The 19,237-nt window shown below is 40.2% G+C and overlaps 1 protein-coding gene across 3 annotated transcripts in view; it reads right to left on the bottom strand.

Annotated features, from left to right (window-relative positions):
- Positions 1–3,464: 3,464 nt before the first annotated feature.
- Positions 3,465–19,237, bottom strand: part of LOC136766384 (uncharacterized) — a 39,184-nt gene continuing 23,411 nt past the window's right edge. For 2 of the 3 annotated variants that reach the window (XM_066719801.1, XM_066719804.1), the window contains 9 exons: positions 14,934–15,052; positions 14,373–14,497; positions 13,959–14,056; positions 13,657–13,805; positions 10,474–10,598; positions 5,665–5,810; positions 5,270–5,372; positions 4,922–5,064; positions 3,465–4,414 (listed from right to left, as the gene is read on the bottom strand). In XM_066719801.1, the coding sequence (XP_066575898.1) occupies positions 4,294–4,414; positions 4,922–5,064; positions 5,270–5,372; positions 5,665–5,810; positions 10,474–10,598; positions 13,657–13,805; positions 13,959–14,056; positions 14,373–14,497; positions 14,934–15,052 (1,129 nt within the window). In that variant the 3' untranslated portion in view covers positions 3,465–4,293. Of the gene's footprint in view, positions 4,415–4,921; positions 5,065–5,269; positions 5,373–5,664; positions 5,811–10,473; positions 10,599–13,656; positions 13,806–13,958; positions 14,057–14,372; positions 14,498–14,933; positions 15,053–19,237 lie in introns of those variants that run through there. The other variant, XR_010821726.1, reaches the window with a different exon arrangement.

Here is a 19,237-nt window from a genome sequence, read left to right as displayed (position 1 = left end):
ATAAATAACTAAGTACATAAAATAAAAAATAGGAAATAACTAAATGAAATGCATAACAAAATTCCTAATAAATAAAATGGGAAATAGAAAATAAAAAATAGATATATATTTTGATTTCCTTTTATATGTATTTATATATTTATTTCCTATTTATTTATATTTTAATTATGATATGGATTACCCTGCATCAATATCACATTGCCAGACACTAAATTATTCTTGAAATGTTTATTATTTATTTCTTAGCAGGTGCCCTTGTCCAGGGTGACATGATAAATTATAAATGATAAACTAGAATTTGAGTTTTAGAACAGAAGCTCTGTTCAGCTTTCCATTATAATATCCAGATTATAGACCTTCCCATTCCCAGTAACCTACCACTCAGTAAGCATGCATGTTCTCTTGACACTTCTTTTTCATTAACTATTTAAATTTCCTAATTTTCTTACCACCTACTGGATCTAGCTTCTTGTCCAGGCTCTGGTTCTATCAAGACTGGTCTATAGCTCTCCCTGCTTCTAGGATCAGAGATCTTTAGCTCATCCACAACTCACCTTCTTGCCTTATTTTCTCTCTCCCTCACTACTCTTCTGCTTGAGATGATTTAGTAGCTTCCCCTCACTGCTCGCAGCCAGATCAAGACCCTCATGTTCACAACTGTTCCACACTCTCGGCCTCTTGTACCTCCACCTCATGCTCTTCCCAGGTTCTACTACCTAGGCCTGCTCTGTCCCCTCTCTTGCTCCAGAGATGGAAAAGGTTACCCTTGATCAAAAAGGACTGCACCATTTCTCAATACATTATGAGCCTTTGAACTTACTTGAACTTCCTTAACCATTTCTTCTTCAATGACTGTGCAGGTTGTTTCAGGACACATTCATTCTGTTTTTGTACCTTAAGGCTGTGTGTCCACCAAAGTGTTTTTTCCTGAGGTCGGCGTATTTTTTCCAATTGTTTGCAATGGAAGCGCCGCATTTTTAAAACGCCGGCAGCATGACGTGGCGCTGAGCGTCTTTTTCACGCTGGGCATTTTTTTCTGGTCGCCGAGAGTTGAAAAATGTTCAACTTTGGGTAAAACGCAGCACTCGTCACCGTCTCTTTTTACCCAGCCTTGTCTTGTTGTTACTTGTTTAGCTAAGAATTATATATCTTGCACCTGTATTGTAGTAAGAGCAGCGACTGTTTTTTAGTTAATTTAGCAACTTACGTAGCACACTCGACATGCACTTTCTGTAAATCAGAAGCGTTACATTGTAGGCTGTTATTATTTAGCATTTATTTAGCATTACTACGAGCTATTGTTCAGTGTAACTGCGTGTGTCTGGCACGGTCTCTGTCTATATTCAGATATAAAGCGGCCATTAATTGTGCTATTAGCAGTCCTGCGTGGGAGGGAGTGCCATCCTGACAGCTTTGAATTCCATGCAGTGGAACTCACCTCTCCCTCTCACCTCTTCCTTCTAGTTCTCTACCGTCTCCCTGGTCCACTCACCTCCTTCCTGGATAAACTTGACTTTCTTCTCTCCTCCCTCCCCTGGCTGTGCTCACCTATCATCCTCCTGGGAGACTTCAACATCCACCTCTCCAACCCCTCCCACTGCCAGATTTCTTCCTCTCCTTCACTCCTTTAACTTCTCTCTCTCCCCGTCTCCCACAACTCACAGTGCAGGCCGCCAGCTAGACCTCATCTTCTCTAGAGGCTACTCCCCTCCAACACTCTCCATGACACCCATGGACATCTCAGACCACCACTTCATCTCCTTCTCCCTTTCCCTCCCCTCTCTCCCCACTCCCTCTGTCACCTTCCGCTGTAATCTCCACTCTGTCTCCCCCTCCACCCTTGCTTCCACTGCTCTCACTCTTACCTTCCATTGACTGTTTTTTCCCATCTATATGTCAACAGGGCATTCTGGGAGTCCCACTGCACTGCAGCAAGCAGTCCTTCCTCATCTAGTTCAAATACCCTTGACAAACAGGCTTTAACATCGCTCTACATGTCTGCTGTGATGCACGAAGCTACACCACTATAGCTGTAAAATCAGGCTGTTTACATTGGATACAAACACTGAGGTCTCTATTGGCAGTGGGGCTGCTGGCGCAGGGCTTCCCCTTGCTGGGCCCACTGTAGCTGCCCTGGGCTGAACCAGTCTGCCCTGCCTCAAGCAGGAAGTAGAGCTCAGCCCAGCCCCTCAGTGTGCTGCTTTCCTGATGTTACTTTTTGTCTGATTTTGAGACAACCGTACGTCTCCCCAGGTGAGTGTGTGCGCTCAGACATGAACTAATTCAGGGCTTGTGATATTCCAGAGAGACAAGACAGTGCTTGAACATGTTCCTTTACAGTAGTAAGTGACATTTGACCCTGTGATATTTATAGCTGTAGTCCCTCACTGCGGCCATGTACCTCAATCGCCTGGCTGTGTCCTCTCCTCCTGCACCTCCACTCTGCGGGGGTAGTTTTGTCTCTATAAAAGAGATCAGACAAAGAACTCAGTGTAACAAATAATGCTACCTCACTAAATACAAAGTACTGGTCTATATCTCCCACACAGCACAGATAAGCATGTTCATCATTTCTAAAACATATCAAATGACTCAAGAGTATATGGTATTTTCAATAGGAAAACCTCCATACGTAACTTTTATAAAAACTACATTTGTTGACTGAACACCAGCTTGCTCTCAACGCCATAGCTTCAAAAAAAATTAATCTTCTTCCATCTTCTCGCTTCTGCCAGCAGCCAGATCAAAACTAAGGGCCGGGATTCCCCTGTGCAGAACACGTGTGTACAGTTTACACTCCGCTGTAACCGATGCAGCAGTCCCTCGAGTCAAAATAATCATGTCAAATAATAGCAACTGTTCTGGGTGGCTCTGACTATAAACCGATGGTTCTTTCAGATAAATACGGTGATGGGGCCATCGAAGGTGCATAAAATGTTCATTTGAAATGATTTTCGTGACTTTACCAATTTCTTTGTATTAACTTTGTAATCAAATGTTATTGTAGCCTTAATTGTTTTGTTGATCATTCTTATGATAATACAAAACAAATGTGCACTAAAATGTAGGTTATATTAATTACTATAAATAAGTATCTATAGTAATTGTCTACTTGTTGGTCCCATTCAAATTGCATAAACATTATCATTCAAATTAAATAATGTGTTTTATAATTGACAAGTTTAGCTTTTCAGTTAGATTTGTCAATACGTCTGGTTTGTTACCTCAAACTTCAGTTGCAGACTTTAATCATCTTTGTTACTTCCTAATGAAAGCAAAGGTGTTGTGGTTTCTACTAATGGAGAACTGGAATGGCTGCCAATATGTTGCTGGAATTTTTTTTAAGATCAGAAACCATTTACTTACGGAATGTATTTCTACAAGATTTCTACTAGTCAATCTTTATGTTTCTGAAGTAAAGAAGCATACTTTTGTAAGGAAGCAAAACTGTCTGGAAGCAGGAGTGAAATACAATCACATTTATTAAATGCTCAATTAGAATGAAAAGAGTTTGTAAAGCAATTGCATACAAAGACTAGGTGATTCTCAAATATACCTGTCTGTACAGCTTGTATACAATCCCATTCAAGGTTTTGGTGCATGTAACAATCTCCTCTTTTTCCCTTGGGAACCAGACACACCAAGGTAAAGCATAATATACCACATAGATAATTAGTCCTAAACCAATTGGGCCTGGAGATCCAGGACAGGGAGTCGAGTAAATAACATTTAACATTTCAGAAAAAGAAAAGGGAGATCTTTCCATTTCAACCCTATAAAATACAGAATTCCTACACCTGTAATGACAGTTTCTCACAAATGTACCTTAATATCAATTACATTAAATTGCATTTAAATACATGCATTTAAGGGTGTAACTCTAAGAACCTTAAAACACATTGGTGATTTTTTTTTGTTCAACTTATTAGGGAAACTCTCGACTGTAAAAGACTCAAAACCAATAAATATTTATAACTACTACAATAATACAACTCAACACTACAGAGACTTCAGCATTGAAGGCTAAACAACTAGCTTTTAAGATGTATGTTTTGAGAATGTCATGCATTTGTGGTTACTTCTCCATGTATTATTAAGTTCTAATGATAAACAGACTTCTGGGCTCCACTGGAATAAAATGAAAACAGACTCGAGATCCTGTTTTATGATTCCTCTCATAAAGATGTGAGAGTGGCTATGGACATCAATAAAGTGCATTTATATGGTAAACTTTGTTTTGTTTTACAATCTCAGACGGTTACAGCGTCACAGTAAGCAGTGGTCCAGTCTAGTTCACACGGAGTCGTCCTCCATCTGATGCATGCGGAAGGCATCCACCATTCTCTTCATGTTGTGGTCAGGTCTAAGGCAGCTCATGTCCAGAGGTTTTCCTGAGAAAGGGTCCCTGTGCTCTCTGCAGCAACATGGTAGCAAACAGAAACATGCTCTTATTGATCATTAACTTCACAGAGTGCTCCAAAATCAATTTGCTAAAACAATGGTATTATTTTTTAAATCAATCAAATAATGCCCCATTTCATATTTGCCAATCTGTTTACCTCCGTATTTATACATTTATAAATATATGTAAAGATGCTGTACTTGAGTAGGCACATTTATTTTTCTGAATAAATAATTGTTCTCTGATATTTGAAACTTAAGAAACATGAAACAGTAGTGCTATTCACAGAAATGTGCTTGAAGATGTTTTTTGCAAAGGTGAAAGATAATGAAGTTATAAACAATGTATTTATAATTTGTTTTACATTTTATAATGTTTGTAAGTACTGTCCTTGGTTCTGCTTCAACACTCTACAATGCCGTCTGAACCAGAAGACAGATGCTCAATATCACAAGACTTTCTGCAGACAGGGTGGATAGGTGCCAACTGCAGCAACGAGGACTAGAGAAAGCAGCTCACGTCTTCAGGTGTTTCTCAATGGCCCTGCGCTCATAGACGTCTCCATACCAGGTCCCCACAGGATCGACAAACATCTGTCTGGACAGGCGGCAGACCAGGTGGGCTGGACCTGGGTTATCATCCAGGTCAGAGCCCAGTAACTTCTGCAATTCAGAGAATGAAACTAATACTTATAATAAACTGCTAACTTTTATGGTTTAATCAATATGTATAATAAATCATCCTAGCATAATATACGGGACTAAAAACGTCAAATACATACTATAATCAGATTTGGGAGTTGTTCATGAACTTACTGAATTATTTCTGAATTCTCCCCTTTCCATAAAAGAAAGCCACCAGCTCTACCTTCTCCATGTCCTCCAGAGTTGGGCTGGCTTCATCAGCTGCTCTCTTCTTTGCCTCTTCCAGGTACTCCTCTCTGGCCATCATGTACTGTTCAGCCAGTATGCTGCATGGGGTAAAACAAATAAGCAAACAAAGACCCCTTGTCCAATAATAACCCTCTTTCAACAAGCTGTCTCAAACTGCTCTCTCATTACTACAACAGACCTGGAACCAAAACATTTTACCACTATTTTTTGTAATTCAGAATTATTTTATGCCTGGAAATTTCAATTCATCTTCAAAATCAAACGCCTGTAAACTGGCGTGGGATATTGATGTCATAGTCTTAATTAAAACAATATTCCACAGCAGACGCATATAAGGATCGTATATTTCGGTGCAAAATGTTGCATTACCTGTCCAGTGGGTCCTCTGGCTCTGGTGTGATGAGAAGGCCAAACACCGCATCTAGGATCTGCTTCACAGTCACATGGGCCGAATAGTTCCTGTCAAAGATGTTGTGGCAGATACGTCCCACGCTGTTAATGTTGCAGTGGTAGATCTAAAGACATCATTTAGGGAAGACAACCTCAGCTCCGTGCCCCCCCCCCTTCTGCACATCCCTGCATTATATTATAATATATATATATATACACTCACCTAAAGGATTATTAGGAACACCTGTTCAATTTCTCATGAATGCAATTATCTAATCAACCAATCACATGGCAGTTGCTTCAATGCATTTAGGGGTGTGGTCCTGGTCAAGACAATCTCCTGAACTCCAAACTGAATGTCTGAATGGGAAAGAAAGGTGATTTAAGCAATTTTGAGCGTGGCATGGTTGTTGGTGCCAGACGGGCCGGTCTGAGTATTTCACAATCTGCTCAGTTACTGGGATTTTCACGCACAACCATTTCTAGGGTTTACAAAGAATGGTGTGAAAAGGGAAAAACATCCAGTATGTGGCAGTCCTGTGGGCGAAAATGCCTTGTTGATGCTAGAGGTCAGAGGAGAATGGGCCGACTGATTCAAGCTGATAGAAGAGCAACTTTGACTGAAATAACCACTCGTTACAACCGAGGTATGCAGCAAAGCATTTGTGAAGCCACAACACGTACAACCTTGAGGCGGATGGGCTACAACAGCAGAAGACCCCACCGGGTACCACTCATCTCCACTACAGATAGGAAAAAGAGGCTACAATTTGCACAAGCTCACCAAAATTGGACAGTTGAAGACTGGAAAAATGTTGCCTGGTCTGATGAGTCTCGATTTCTGTTGAGACATTCAGATGGTAGAGTCAGAATGTGGCGTAAACAGAATGAGAACATGGATCCATCATGCCTTGTTACCACTGTGCAGGCTGGTGGTGGTGGTGTAATGGTGTGGGGGATGTTTTCTTGGCACACTTTAGGCCCCTTAGTGCCAATTGGGCATCGTTTAAATGCCACGGCCTACCTGAGCATTGTTTCTGACCATGTCCATCCCTTTATGACCACCATGTACCCATCCTCTGATGGCTACTTCCAGCAGGATAATGCACCATGTCACAAAGGTCGAATCATTTCAAATTGGTTTCTTGAACATGACAATGAGTTCACTGTACTAAACTGGCCCCCACAGTCACCAGATCTCAACCCAATAGAGCATCTTTGGGATGTGGTGGAACGGGAGCTTCGTGCCCTGGATGTGCATCCCACAAATCTCCATCAACTGCAAGATGCTATCCTATCAATATGGGCCAACATTTCTAAAGAATGCTTTCAGCACCTTGTTGAATCAATGCCACGTAGAATTAAGGCAGTTCTGAAGGCGAAAGGGGGTCAAACACAGTATTAGTATGGTGTTCCTAATAATCCTTTAGGTGAGTGTATATATATATGTACACATACACACGCACAGATTATATTTATCAATTAACTAAATGCAAAGTGAGTGAACAGAAGAAAAATCTACATCAAATCAATATTTGGTGTGACCACCCAATGCCTTCAAAACAGCATAAATTCTTCTAGGTACACTTGCACAGAGTTTTTGAAGGAACTCGGGAGGTAGGTCGGCCCAAACATCTTGTATAACTAACCACAGTTCTTCTGTGGATTTAGGCAGCCTTGGTTGCTTCTCTCTCCATGTAATCCCAGACAGACTTGATAATGTGGAGATCAGGGCTCTGTGGGGGCCATACCATCACTTCCAGGACTTCCTTGTTCTTTATGCTGAAGATAGTTCTTAATGACTGTTGCTGTATGTTTGGGGTGGTTGTCATGCTGCAGAATAAATTTGGGGCCAATCAGATGCCTCCCTGATGGTATTGCATGATGGATAAGTATCTGCCTGTACTTCTCAGCATTGAGGAGACCATTCATTCTGACCAAATCCCCAACTCCATTTGCAGAAATGCAGCCCCAAACTTGCAAAGAACCTCCACCATGCTTCACTGTTGCCTGCAGACACTCATCATGCACCGCTCTCCAGCCCTTCGGTGAACAAACTGCCTTCTGCTACAGCCAAATATTTCAAAATTTTGACTCATCAGTCCAGAGCACCTGCTGCAATTTTTCTGCACCCCAGTTCCTGTGTTTTCGTGTGTAGTTTAGTCACTTGGCCTTGTTTCCACGCCGGAGGTATGGCTTTTTGGCCGCAAGTCTTCCATGAAGGCCACTTCTGACCAGACTTCTCCAGACTGTAGCTGGGTGTACCAGGGTCCCACTGTTTTCTGCCAATTCCGAGCTGATGGCACTGCTGGACATCTTCCGATTGCAGAGGGAAGTAAGCATGATGCGTCTTTCATTTGCTGCATTAAGTTTCCTTGGCCATGGCTTCAGTGGCATAACAACATGGAGAGATAAAATGTAAAAAGACAAGTCTATGAAAGTACAAAGGTTGATCAGCACAATCTGTTAATCAAGAGTTGGGTAGAGTGAAGTCCCAGAGGTCTCGGGTCTTCCGACTTTGTAGTGTTATCACTGGGAGGTATTTTATGTACTCCAGAATCTCATATATTCATATACAGTGAGGGAAAAAAGTATTTGATCCCCTGCTGATTTTGTACGTTTGCACACTGACAAAGAAATGATCAGTCTATAATTTTAATGGTAGGTGTATTTTAACAGTGAGAGACAGAATAACCACAAAAAAAAAACAGATAAACGCATTTCAAAAAAGTTATAAATTGATTTGCATGTTAATGAGGGAAATAAGTATTTGATCCCCTATCAATCAGCAAGATTTCTGGCTCCCAGGTGTCTTTTATACAGGTAACGATCTGAGATTAGGAGCACTCTCTTAAAGGGAGTGCTCCTAATCTCAGCTCGTTACCTGTATAAAAGACACCCGTCCACAGAAGCAATCAATCAATCAGATTCCAAACTCTCCACCATGGCCAAGACCAAAGAGCTGTCCAAGGATGTCAGGGATAAGATTGTAGACCTACACAAGGCTGGAATGGGCTACAAGACCAAAATCGAGCTCTTTGGCATTAACTCAACTCACCGTGTTTGGAGGAGGAGGAATGACCCCAAAAACACCATCCCCACCGTCAAACATGGAGGTGAAAACATTATGCTTTGGGGGTGTTTTTCTGCTAAGGGGACAGGACAACTGCACCGCATCAAAGGGACGATGGACGGGGCCATGTACCGTCACATCTTGGGTGAGAACCTCCTTCCCTCAGCCAGGGCATTGAAAATGGGTCGTTGATGGGTATTCCAGCATGATAATGACCCAAAACACACAGCCAAGGCAACAAAGGAGTGGCTCAAGAAGAAGCACATTAAGGTCCTGGAGTGGCCTAGCCAGTCTCCAGACCTTAATCCCATAGAAAATCTGTGGAGGGAGCTGAAGGTTCGAGTTGCCAAACGTCAGCCTCGAAACCTTAATGACTTTGAGAGGATCTGCAAAGAGGAGTGGGACAAAATCCCTCCTGAGATGTGTGCAAACCTGGTGGCCAACTACAAGAAACGTCTGACCTCTGTGATTGCCAACAAGGGTTTTGCCACCAAGTACTAAGTCGAAGGGGTCAAATACTTATTTCCCTCATTAACATTTTTGTTGTTATTCTGTCTCTCACTGTTAAAATACACCTACCATTAAAATTATAGACTGATCATTTCTTTGTCAGTGGGCAAACATACAAAATCAGCAGGGGATCAAATACTTTTTCCCCCACTGTACGTACTTATTAGGGCTGCCTCACTTAAATAGATTAAGTATATTAATATAACTGGCACTGCTGGACATCTTCCGATTGCAGAGGGAAGGAAGCATGATGCGTCTTTCATCTGCTGCATTAAGTTTCCTTGGCCAACCACTGTGTCTACGGTCCTCAACGTTGCCCGTTTCATTGTGCTTCTTCAAAAGAGCTTGGACAGCATATCTGGAAACCCCTGTCTGCCTGGGAGAGACCTTGCTGATGACCTTATGTCTTGTTGCTGTGCTCAGTCTTGCCATGGTGTATGACTTTTGACAGTAAACTGTCTTCAGCAACCTCACCTTGGCTTTGTTTGGCTGCTCCTCACTCAGTTTTATTCCTCCTACGCAGCTGTTTCTGTTTATGATTGTGTTTCAACCTACATATTGAATTGATCATTAGCATCTGTTTGGTACAATTGTTTAATCATACACCTGACTATATGCCTACAAAATCCCTGTGCAAACTTTGTGCAAGTCTACCTAGAGGAATTGATACTGTTTGGAAGGCAAAGGGTTGTCACACCAAATACATTAAATTTGTCATTTAGCAGATGCTCTTATCCAGGGTGAATTACATTTGCACCCATTTATACAGCTGGGCATTTTACTGGAGCAATCTAAGTGAAGTACCTTGCTCAAGAGATTTGAACCCACAACCTTTGAATCATGAGCCCTAACACTACTCCACAGTGCTGTCAAATATGGATTTGATTTAGGTTTTTCTTCTGTTCACTTACTTTGCATTAAGTTTTTAAAGCATTCTTACTTTACAGCATTTTTTCACACCTGCCTAAAACTTTTGCACAGTACTGTACAGACACACACACACAAACACACAATAAAAAAAAAAAGTGTCCAGCATATAGTTAAAGCTGGCACTCAGGGATCCTCTAAAAATTGGCCAGATGGAATTAGCGGTTAAAATCCAGACAATAGTAGACTGAAAAGCCTCCTCTCCTAGGGAATTGTATTGTTCACATGCAGTAAAGTTGTCGTTTTAATTGTGTGACCTTACGTATCTTAAAGGATACTGGTGTAAAGAATCGTATCACTGGGGGCTTCTCTGGGTATTCTGGTCCAAACTGACAGTACAGGAGGAAAACTCCATTCTCATAGGGGGTTTCTGACGGCCCCATCATGAGGATCTGCCAGAAAGCTGAAAATAGTTGGGAGAATAAACCATATTATTAAAAATATATATTGGAATGTACATTGTTTATGTACATTATCATTAACCCATTTGAACATGCCATTTCATAGTAACAGTACTCCCAACACAAAGAACCAAGAAAAACAAATTGATCTGATAACTAGCATATAGGTAAATGTCATAATTGAAAGGGTGAACATATTAAAATGGCAATGGCCTGGACACCTTACAAGAACAGGTCAGACTAAAGAAGCTATAGAATTGTAGCGTTAAGGGGGGGGGTGTATTTTGATAGAGCATTCTAGCTCTGAGCTGGAGCTCTGATCTAAAGAAGACCTCTCCCCCAAAGTTACCAGAATTCCTGAGCTCATCAGCCCATGAACTGTTCTACATGGCACTCTTGGGAGGATGGCACTGAGAATGCGCCAAATGGCTTGGAATCCCTGCTGTGAAAATGTCTGGGGAATACGGCGTTGAGGTCATAAAACTCTTTGAAGTGGACGAGAGCCGAACTCCCGAAACAGAGCTACAAACCCAGGCCAACTGGCATTTCCAAAAGATGACATGGATTGACATCAGTCATAAATCGAGCCCCCCTCCAATAGGACACTAGGGGCTGAAACTGAAATCCAATCTCACAAACTCAAGAACCAATCGTCTCTTGATCTAATGGGCATAAAAGCTAGCGCACGGCTTCACTCTCTCTCTCACCTGAACCAGTAACTCGCTGCCACAGCTCAACCTCATAGCTCTGTCACCAGAAACGGAACCGGAAACCAGCTAAGTCTTTGCCGGCAACAGAAGAGTTAAACTGGGAGAAGGAGATTGAGCCGTACGAAGAATTCTTTAAAGAACTTTATTAATTAAAGAACTTTAGAAACTGCGCCTGCCCGCCTGTACCCACCTGATCAGTGGAGTTTTACAGCTGGACAATTGACTAAGTCGACTGCAATACGAAAGTGTTCAGTCATTTAAATAGCTATTTGAGTCTTAAGAAACTTGACCCTTGGAAACGAACAGGGCCCTGCTTTCCTCAAAGACTCTGTCTTCAAGTAACTACGGTGGAAACCCTGCTTGCGAAGAAGATCCTGTGCACAACCTTGGAGGCTTCAAACCAGTGGAAAATCTGTTTGGAAAAGACTACTTTCGCGAAACCCCAACTTCCAGGAGCATCGACTGAAGTGGAAGTTATTGGACAAAGCCGAACCGGACTGCCTTTGTTCCAAACCACACGGACCTCGTGAGAGGCCTCTCTGCGACGAAGTTCAGATAAGTTTAACAGTTTGGAGTTTATTATTCATGACATTTGAGAAATCAATTAGAAATGTTATTCTGTGAGTCATAAACTTTAGAATGTGTAATATCATTTAGTATTTTCTTAAATATAAATGAGTGCTGCATTAAACTGTTTTGTTTGACAATTTTAGAAATCTGTCAACACCGAGAAATATCTTCTCATTCCTGTTTAACGGTTTAGTCTGAAATTGACACATTAATAAACACTAGATTATAGGTGGCCCTGCCTATCCTTAATCATTGAACAGTAATCAATTAGGAAGAATTGTGGTAACAAGAAATTATAGGATCTTTCTCGGCACCCAAACGTAAATGAGACTGATCTATATAACGAGAAGTTATTTGACATAAATACTAACCTGCATTAGTGATTTAATGTCCGACTAACAATAATAATGAGAGACTTACCTTCGTCTTACTAACCGGTATTGTAGTCAATGGGTTTGTAATTTTGTGTAACGTTTTGTGTGTCATCTTATGCGATTCCATGGTCTTTGATTTGGTCACGGAAGTGATTTGTCTTTGATTTGTTGATCTTGAGTGAATTTTAATTAGTTTTTCCCTTTTTGTATAACTAGTGTGGTGCTGTATTTTATCTTTGGTTTTAATACATTTGAGAATTTATAGATCTTTGAAATTGGTGTCTGCGTCCAATTATTGCAGAAATTGAGTTCTACAAGATTCTAGGATTCTTGATAAGGTGATACTTAAATTCACTTATTTATTTATTTATAAGTGTACCTTACGCTACATAATGCATCTCAAGAAAGGAAAAACAAGCAAGGCGGCCAAATAAAAGATGGAAAGAATAGATTCATAGCATCTCTTTTACAGGCTACACCAGCAAAATAATTGGAAATATCTTGGGGGAGCTTTCATCCAGCAGTGGATTGACAAAGGCTTATGATGAGTATGGTAATATATTATATATTATATAGTGATGTAGACTCCTGAAACAATTAATGCTTCAACCATTCTAGCTTTTTTCCTTTAACTATCTGGATTTCCCATATAAACCCCTAGTTCAGTATGATAGTCTTGAACTTCTTTAGGAGTACTTCCTTATTTTAATTTTTGAGTTTTATATTTCTGGATCAAAATTTGCTCTTTAACAATTATAGAAGATAACTCAATAACCTATTCACAGAATTCTGTTTCAGATGTTCACTTCCACCCTTTTGAGTATTGTATCATGTTTATCATATTTCCCATTACACATACACTTGACAGGCTATAATTAATACTAAATGCATCAGTAGATTTGTTTCCGACTACTATAAGCACATTACCTAATTCTTTGTAAAGCTACACAATCGTAAAAATAACTCCAGAGTTTAGAACAAGTTACATTTCTGAACCACTAGTTGTCAATGGTGGAGTTTACATGGGTGTTCAAATCATAGACATTTAGTTTGAAGTAAAGAGGAATTACCCTACCCAGCTCAATAAAAAGGGGGACATAAATATACTATTATAAATACAGCACATGGAGTCAGTAATCACATGAATTAAGTATCAGTTATACTTAATTCAAGTAATGAATCCCTTCAAATACAAATGACACCCGATACCCGAAAAATAATGAAAATTGATGACTGACTGCAATACTAAGAAATCCAGCAGAAAGAAACTGCAAAACTCAGGGGAAATTAGACAACTGACTCTTGAGGAATGACCTGTCCTAATCTTGACACCATTTCAGCGTGTTTAGTGGAGTGGGAGTGGTAGTGAGAGTGGGAGTACTGATATGGGTAGAGGCACTGCTCACCTATGTTGCTCTCACAGGGGTAAACTCGGCAGTAGGGGTGAGGGGAGAGGTGCAACTCTCGTATCTCCTCCAGAATCCTCTTCTCACGCAGCAAAGACACATTCTGCTCTTTCACTGCCTTGTGCTCTTTGGACTTCCTGCTGAAAACCCTGGGACCAATATTGCCTTATAAATGTATTAAAAATAGAATGAGGTCCACAACATTTTTTAAATATACCTATAATAATATATTTCATTGTATTTGTGTTATTAACAGATTCATTTATTTTTTAATCTGAAAATTATGTTCCACATATTCTTACTTGTATGCAGGAGCAACTTTGCTTTGGACTTCCAAAGGCACCTTCTTCTCTGGCTCAAAATCATACCCACGAGTTGCAAAGATTTTCTTTAAGTCTGCCTGCAAAAGAAGAAAGAGTTAAGAATAAATAAGTAAACAAATGAATGTTATAATAGGGCATCATAACACTATACGAGAGCATAGAGAAAAACAACATGCAGAAGTGTTCTAAACAATCCCAGAACAGAAAGGCTTCAGCCAATGAAACATGCCAGAGTTATTGTATGTACTGTTGAACTTGAACCTCTAGCAAGATATGCATCAGACTACTTTGAAGAATGAACAATAAATATATATTTTTCCAAAAGTATATAGAAAAGTGGAAAAGCATTTGATTGATGAATGAGTGTTGTAAGGATTAAACCAAGATCTTCACCAATCTCTTGATGGACCCTTCAGGATGGCTTGGTTTTACATTACGGCTGTTCAGTGATAAAACGGTTTCCATTTCAAACAGCTTCAGAGCCTCTGAAAGAGTTTCTGGCTTAAAGCAGCAACCGCCTTGTAAAGAAAAATACAAGGGGAAACAAATACATTAAATTGAACAAAAGAGTGTCAGCAATTAAACAGACAATGCAATTTCCTTCTTTGTCATTTTAAAGATCTCAAGTTATAATATGATATCTGTGACAAGCATTGTGAAATTTAAAAATATGGGTTACTTCCAAAAGTAGTCATATTTACCCCCCCACCAAGTTTAAAAGTGTTGTCTGATGCAAGCAAGAAGAAATCAGGTGTTTTTTTTTGTTCCCTAAACATGGCTTCATGATATTAGCATATTTACTAATACAACTGTTAAACGGGCAATTACTTTTCATTTTTCATATTTTTTCACAATTATTTTTGGAAATAGCACAGTGGATTCCCTCTTGCTTCACATCCACTTCAAATGAAATGGAGAACTGGAGATGTGGCTGAACTGAAGGAAAGCACGTACCAGTGACATTGCTGATGCCATGCAGCACAGGGTTATTAACGCTGCCAATAATAATGGCGTCCACCACAATGCCAGCCTCCTGCAGCTTATTCACTGTCCTCGTTGGGTTGCTGTCAGAGCTGCAAAATCATCGGCTCGATTAGAGACCTCAGCTTCAGTGGCATAACAACATGGACAGATAAAATGTAAAGACAGGTCTATGAAAGTACAAAGGTTGATCAGCACAATCTGTTAATCAAGAGTTGGGTAGAGTGAAGTCCACAGAGGTCTCGGGTCTTCCGACTTTGTAGTGTTATCACTGGGAGGTATTTTATGTACTCCAGAATCTCATATATTCATATACTTACTTATTAGGGCTGCCTCAATTAAATAGATTAAGTATATTAATATAACTGGCACTGCTGGACATCTTCCGATTGCAGAGGGAAGGAAGCATGATGCGTCTTTCATCTGCTGCATTAAGTTTCCTTGGCCAACCACTGTGTCTACGGTCCTCAACATTGCCCGTTTCATTGTGCTTCTTCAAAAGAGCTTGGACAGCATATCTGGAAACCCCTGTCTGCCTGGGAGAGACTTTGCTGATGCAGTATAACTACCTTGTGTCTTGTTGCTGTGCTCAGTCTTGCCATGGTGTATGACTTTTGAAATAACTAATGAATTGATTGATGATCAATGTTTTCTCTACTAAATCAAGCAGATGTTTTATTATAATTTTTTTTAAATTATATTGACTGGTGATTAAACGGTTAACACTAGAAGCGCCGACATTTCAAACTACCTACAGGAGCCAAGCAATGCTTTTCTTACAAGGGCAGTGCGAGTAGTTTACAGTATCATTTGTAATAGTAATTATAATAAAATTTGCTGATTATAATTGTGTTTTTTTTAAACATACATTTTTTTATTTTATTTTTTATTTTTACCATTCCCATTCAGTGCTCTTATATTCTAATATCAATGCTTAGTATTTATTAAAGTATTACTGTGTGGTACAACCACAACCAGACTGTTACACTTATTTTAATAAATGCCCGATTAATCTACCGATTAAAATCAACTAATGCCATTTGATTAACCAACCAAATATTTTAAAATCGATGGACAGCCCTAATTTTTATATATCTCAGACTTGTAGGACTCGACCTTTTCCTTGCCTTGGACTCTAATCATTCTTGACGAGTCATTATCATTACTACTTAATTTAGCATAATTATTATTCCTTTCCAAAGTATAATGCTAAATAAATATCAAACACTGCCAAGATCAGCATGATGTGTTTGACCACAACAACACCACGCTTCGCTTCTGACCTGTTCACAAGCAACAGCAGCACAACTGGCCCCACCTCCGACTGAACCAGAACCAGTATTTTATATACCAAAGCAGGAAAACAAACACTCTGACATAGGTATTACTAGATGTTCTTATGTGATACACTCAGGGATTTTTTAATCATCTTTAACATTGAATATGCTAGGTCTAGTAAATCTAGACCTCCAACCCCCCCATTTAAAATGCATACAGAATCAGAGATTTTATGGTGTGTGCAAGAAACAAAACGGCTATCATACTATCATACATCATTGAACTGATTGGTACTTTAGAAAAACAGTGCGTTTGTCAGGGACAGTACCGCCCCTAAGTAACTGAGCAGCGCTTACGTTATGTTCTTAATATTAATGTTTTAGGTCGCATTTGTGGTGCGCAGATTTGCACAGTTCTGCAGAACTCCACCGATCCCACTGGTTGAGCTGTGCAGATTTGCGGGAATCTTCCCTGCAGAAACGCGACCTTAGTGTTGTCTGATTTATGCTGCTGTGCTGCACTGGGACCAGGAGGAAGTAGACAAAACAGTAAGTCTGTCCTGTTCTGATTAATTGTGGTCAGCAATGGACGCGTCTGTTGGACACACGGGAAAGAAGCATTTTGATTACCATTAACTCCTGTATCTAATGGCCACAATCCTTCATATTTAATACTCCGGCTTAATAAAATGGGCAAACAAACCTCTAAATTCTCAATAAATAAATTATGCATTTGATTTGTAGAGTACATTTATGCATTTTACAGTAGTTTGAACACACATTATATTTCTTCTTTTAAAAAGATACTACCAGTATTAGTTATTTTTACAAAATGTAAAAGCAGTAGATATTTTTAATAGGCTAAATATATGCAGAAAAAAAGGTACACTGGAACACAGTGCAAGTGCAAACAAAAATATAAACATGGACGGGTTACTGATGTGCACAAATTAACAAACTTATTGTATTGTAACGGCAGGGCAATGGTGAATCTGGGACTTTATGTTGGACTCGCAGTGGTGTGTGTGCCGTGTGATAGAAAGCAAGCCAGCAGTGTACGTGTGTGACGTCACCAACCATGCGTCCCTCTGCTGTAGTGTAATGCTTTGTGATTGTTTATTTTTAATGTACTTTAGCACTATAATCCACAAACTTCATGCGTAATGAAATGTAATCCATGCATTTTACTGCACAATACTGCAACATTCAAATTATGTATTCATTGTATGATGCACTTATTCTTTATGTTGTGACATGCTTTGGAAAGGTGTTCTGCTAATATTTTTAAACTAATTTTTAAAGTGTACCAAGAGAGCCAACAGGGGTGAATTGAAGACAAATGCAGTTATTTACTTGTTATTTGGCTGAAGTCCAAGGCTTACAGGGTTCTCAAGCACTAAAATACAATATAATTGCATAATATACAACATACAACAAGTGTGTTTGTATAGAAAATGTACTTTTAATAACTTTTATTAACTAGTGTTAAGTATATTGTAGCAACCCAGGAAGACCTTGAAAGGACTTTGGTTCCATCTCTGTTTGTGTCTGTCTTATGCGTTTTCTCTTGTGTATATACACTCACCTAAAGGATTATTAGGAACACCATACTAATACTGTTCTTGACCCCCTTTCGCCTTCAGAACTGCCTTAATTCTACGTGGCACTGATTCAACAAGGTGCTGAAAGCATTCTTTAGAAATGCTATCCTATCAATATGGGCCAACATCTTGCAGTTGATGGAGATTTGTGGGATGCACATCCAGGGCACGAAGCTCCCGTTCCACCACATCCCAAAGATGCTCTATTGGGTTGAGATCTGGTGACTGTGGGGGCCAGTTTAGTACAGTGAACTCATTGTCATGTTCAAGAAACCAATTTGAAATGATTCGACCTTTGTGACATGGTGCATTATCCTGCTGGAAGTAGCCATCAGAGGATGGGTACATGGTGGTCATAAAGGGATGGACATGGTCAGAAACAATGCTCAGGTAGGCCGTGGCATTTAAACGATGCCCAATTGGCACTAAGGGGCCTAAAGTGTGCCAAGAAAACATCCCCCACACCATTACACCACCACCACCAGCCTGCACAGTGGTAACAAGGCATGATGGATCCATGTTCTCATTCTGTTTATGCCAAATTCTGACTCTACCATCTGAATGTCTCAACAGAAATCGAGACTCATCAGACCAGGCAACATTTTTCCAGTCTTCAACTGTCCTGTTGTAGCCTCTTTTTCCTATTTGTAGTGGAGATGAGTGGTACCCGGTGGGGTCTTCTGCTGTTGTAGCCCTTCCGCCTCAAGGTTGTACGTGTTGTGGCTTCACAAATGCTTTGCTGCATACCTCGGTTGTAACGAGTGGTTATTTCAGTCAATGTTGCTCTTCTATCAGCTTGAATCAGTCGGCCCATTCTCCTCTGACCTCTAGCATCAACAAGGCATTTTCGCCCACAGGACTGCCGCATACTGGATGTTTTTCCCTTTTCACACCATTCTTTGTAAACCCTAGAAATGGTTGTGCGTGAAAATCCCAGTAACTGAGCAGACTGTGAAATACTCAGACCGGCCTGTCTGGCACCATGCCACGCTCAAAATTGCTTAAATCACCTTTCTTTCCCATTCAGACATTCAGTTTGGAGTTCAGGAGATTGTCTTGACCAGGACCGCACCCCTAAATGCATTGAAGCAACTGCCATGTGATTGGTTGGTTAGATAATTGCATTAATGAGAAATTGAACAGGTGTTCCTAATAATCCTTTAGGTGAGTGTAGTTCTGTGTGTTAATCTCCCTCCTCCTCTCCCATAGAAGTGTTATTACTGGGTCACCTAGTAGGTCGAAAAGTGGGGGGGCACAGCCTGTGACTGGTCATGCTGTGTGGGGTTCGGGGTGGATTGATAAATTGATCAATATAATCTATTAGCATGTCCATTTTTGAAAGCACTTACTTTACAGCATTTCTTCACACCTGCCGAAAAACTTTTGCACAGTACCGTGT

The sequence above is a fragment of the Amia ocellicauda genome, chromosome 13, assembly GCF_036373705.1.
Source record: "Amia ocellicauda isolate fAmiCal2 chromosome 13, fAmiCal2.hap1, whole genome shotgun sequence".
NCBI classification, from domain to species: domain Eukaryota; kingdom Metazoa; phylum Chordata; class Actinopteri; order Amiiformes; family Amiidae; genus Amia; species Amia ocellicauda.
Note: the sequence above shows the minus strand (reverse complement) of the source record. Positions and strands in the feature narration are given on the sequence as shown.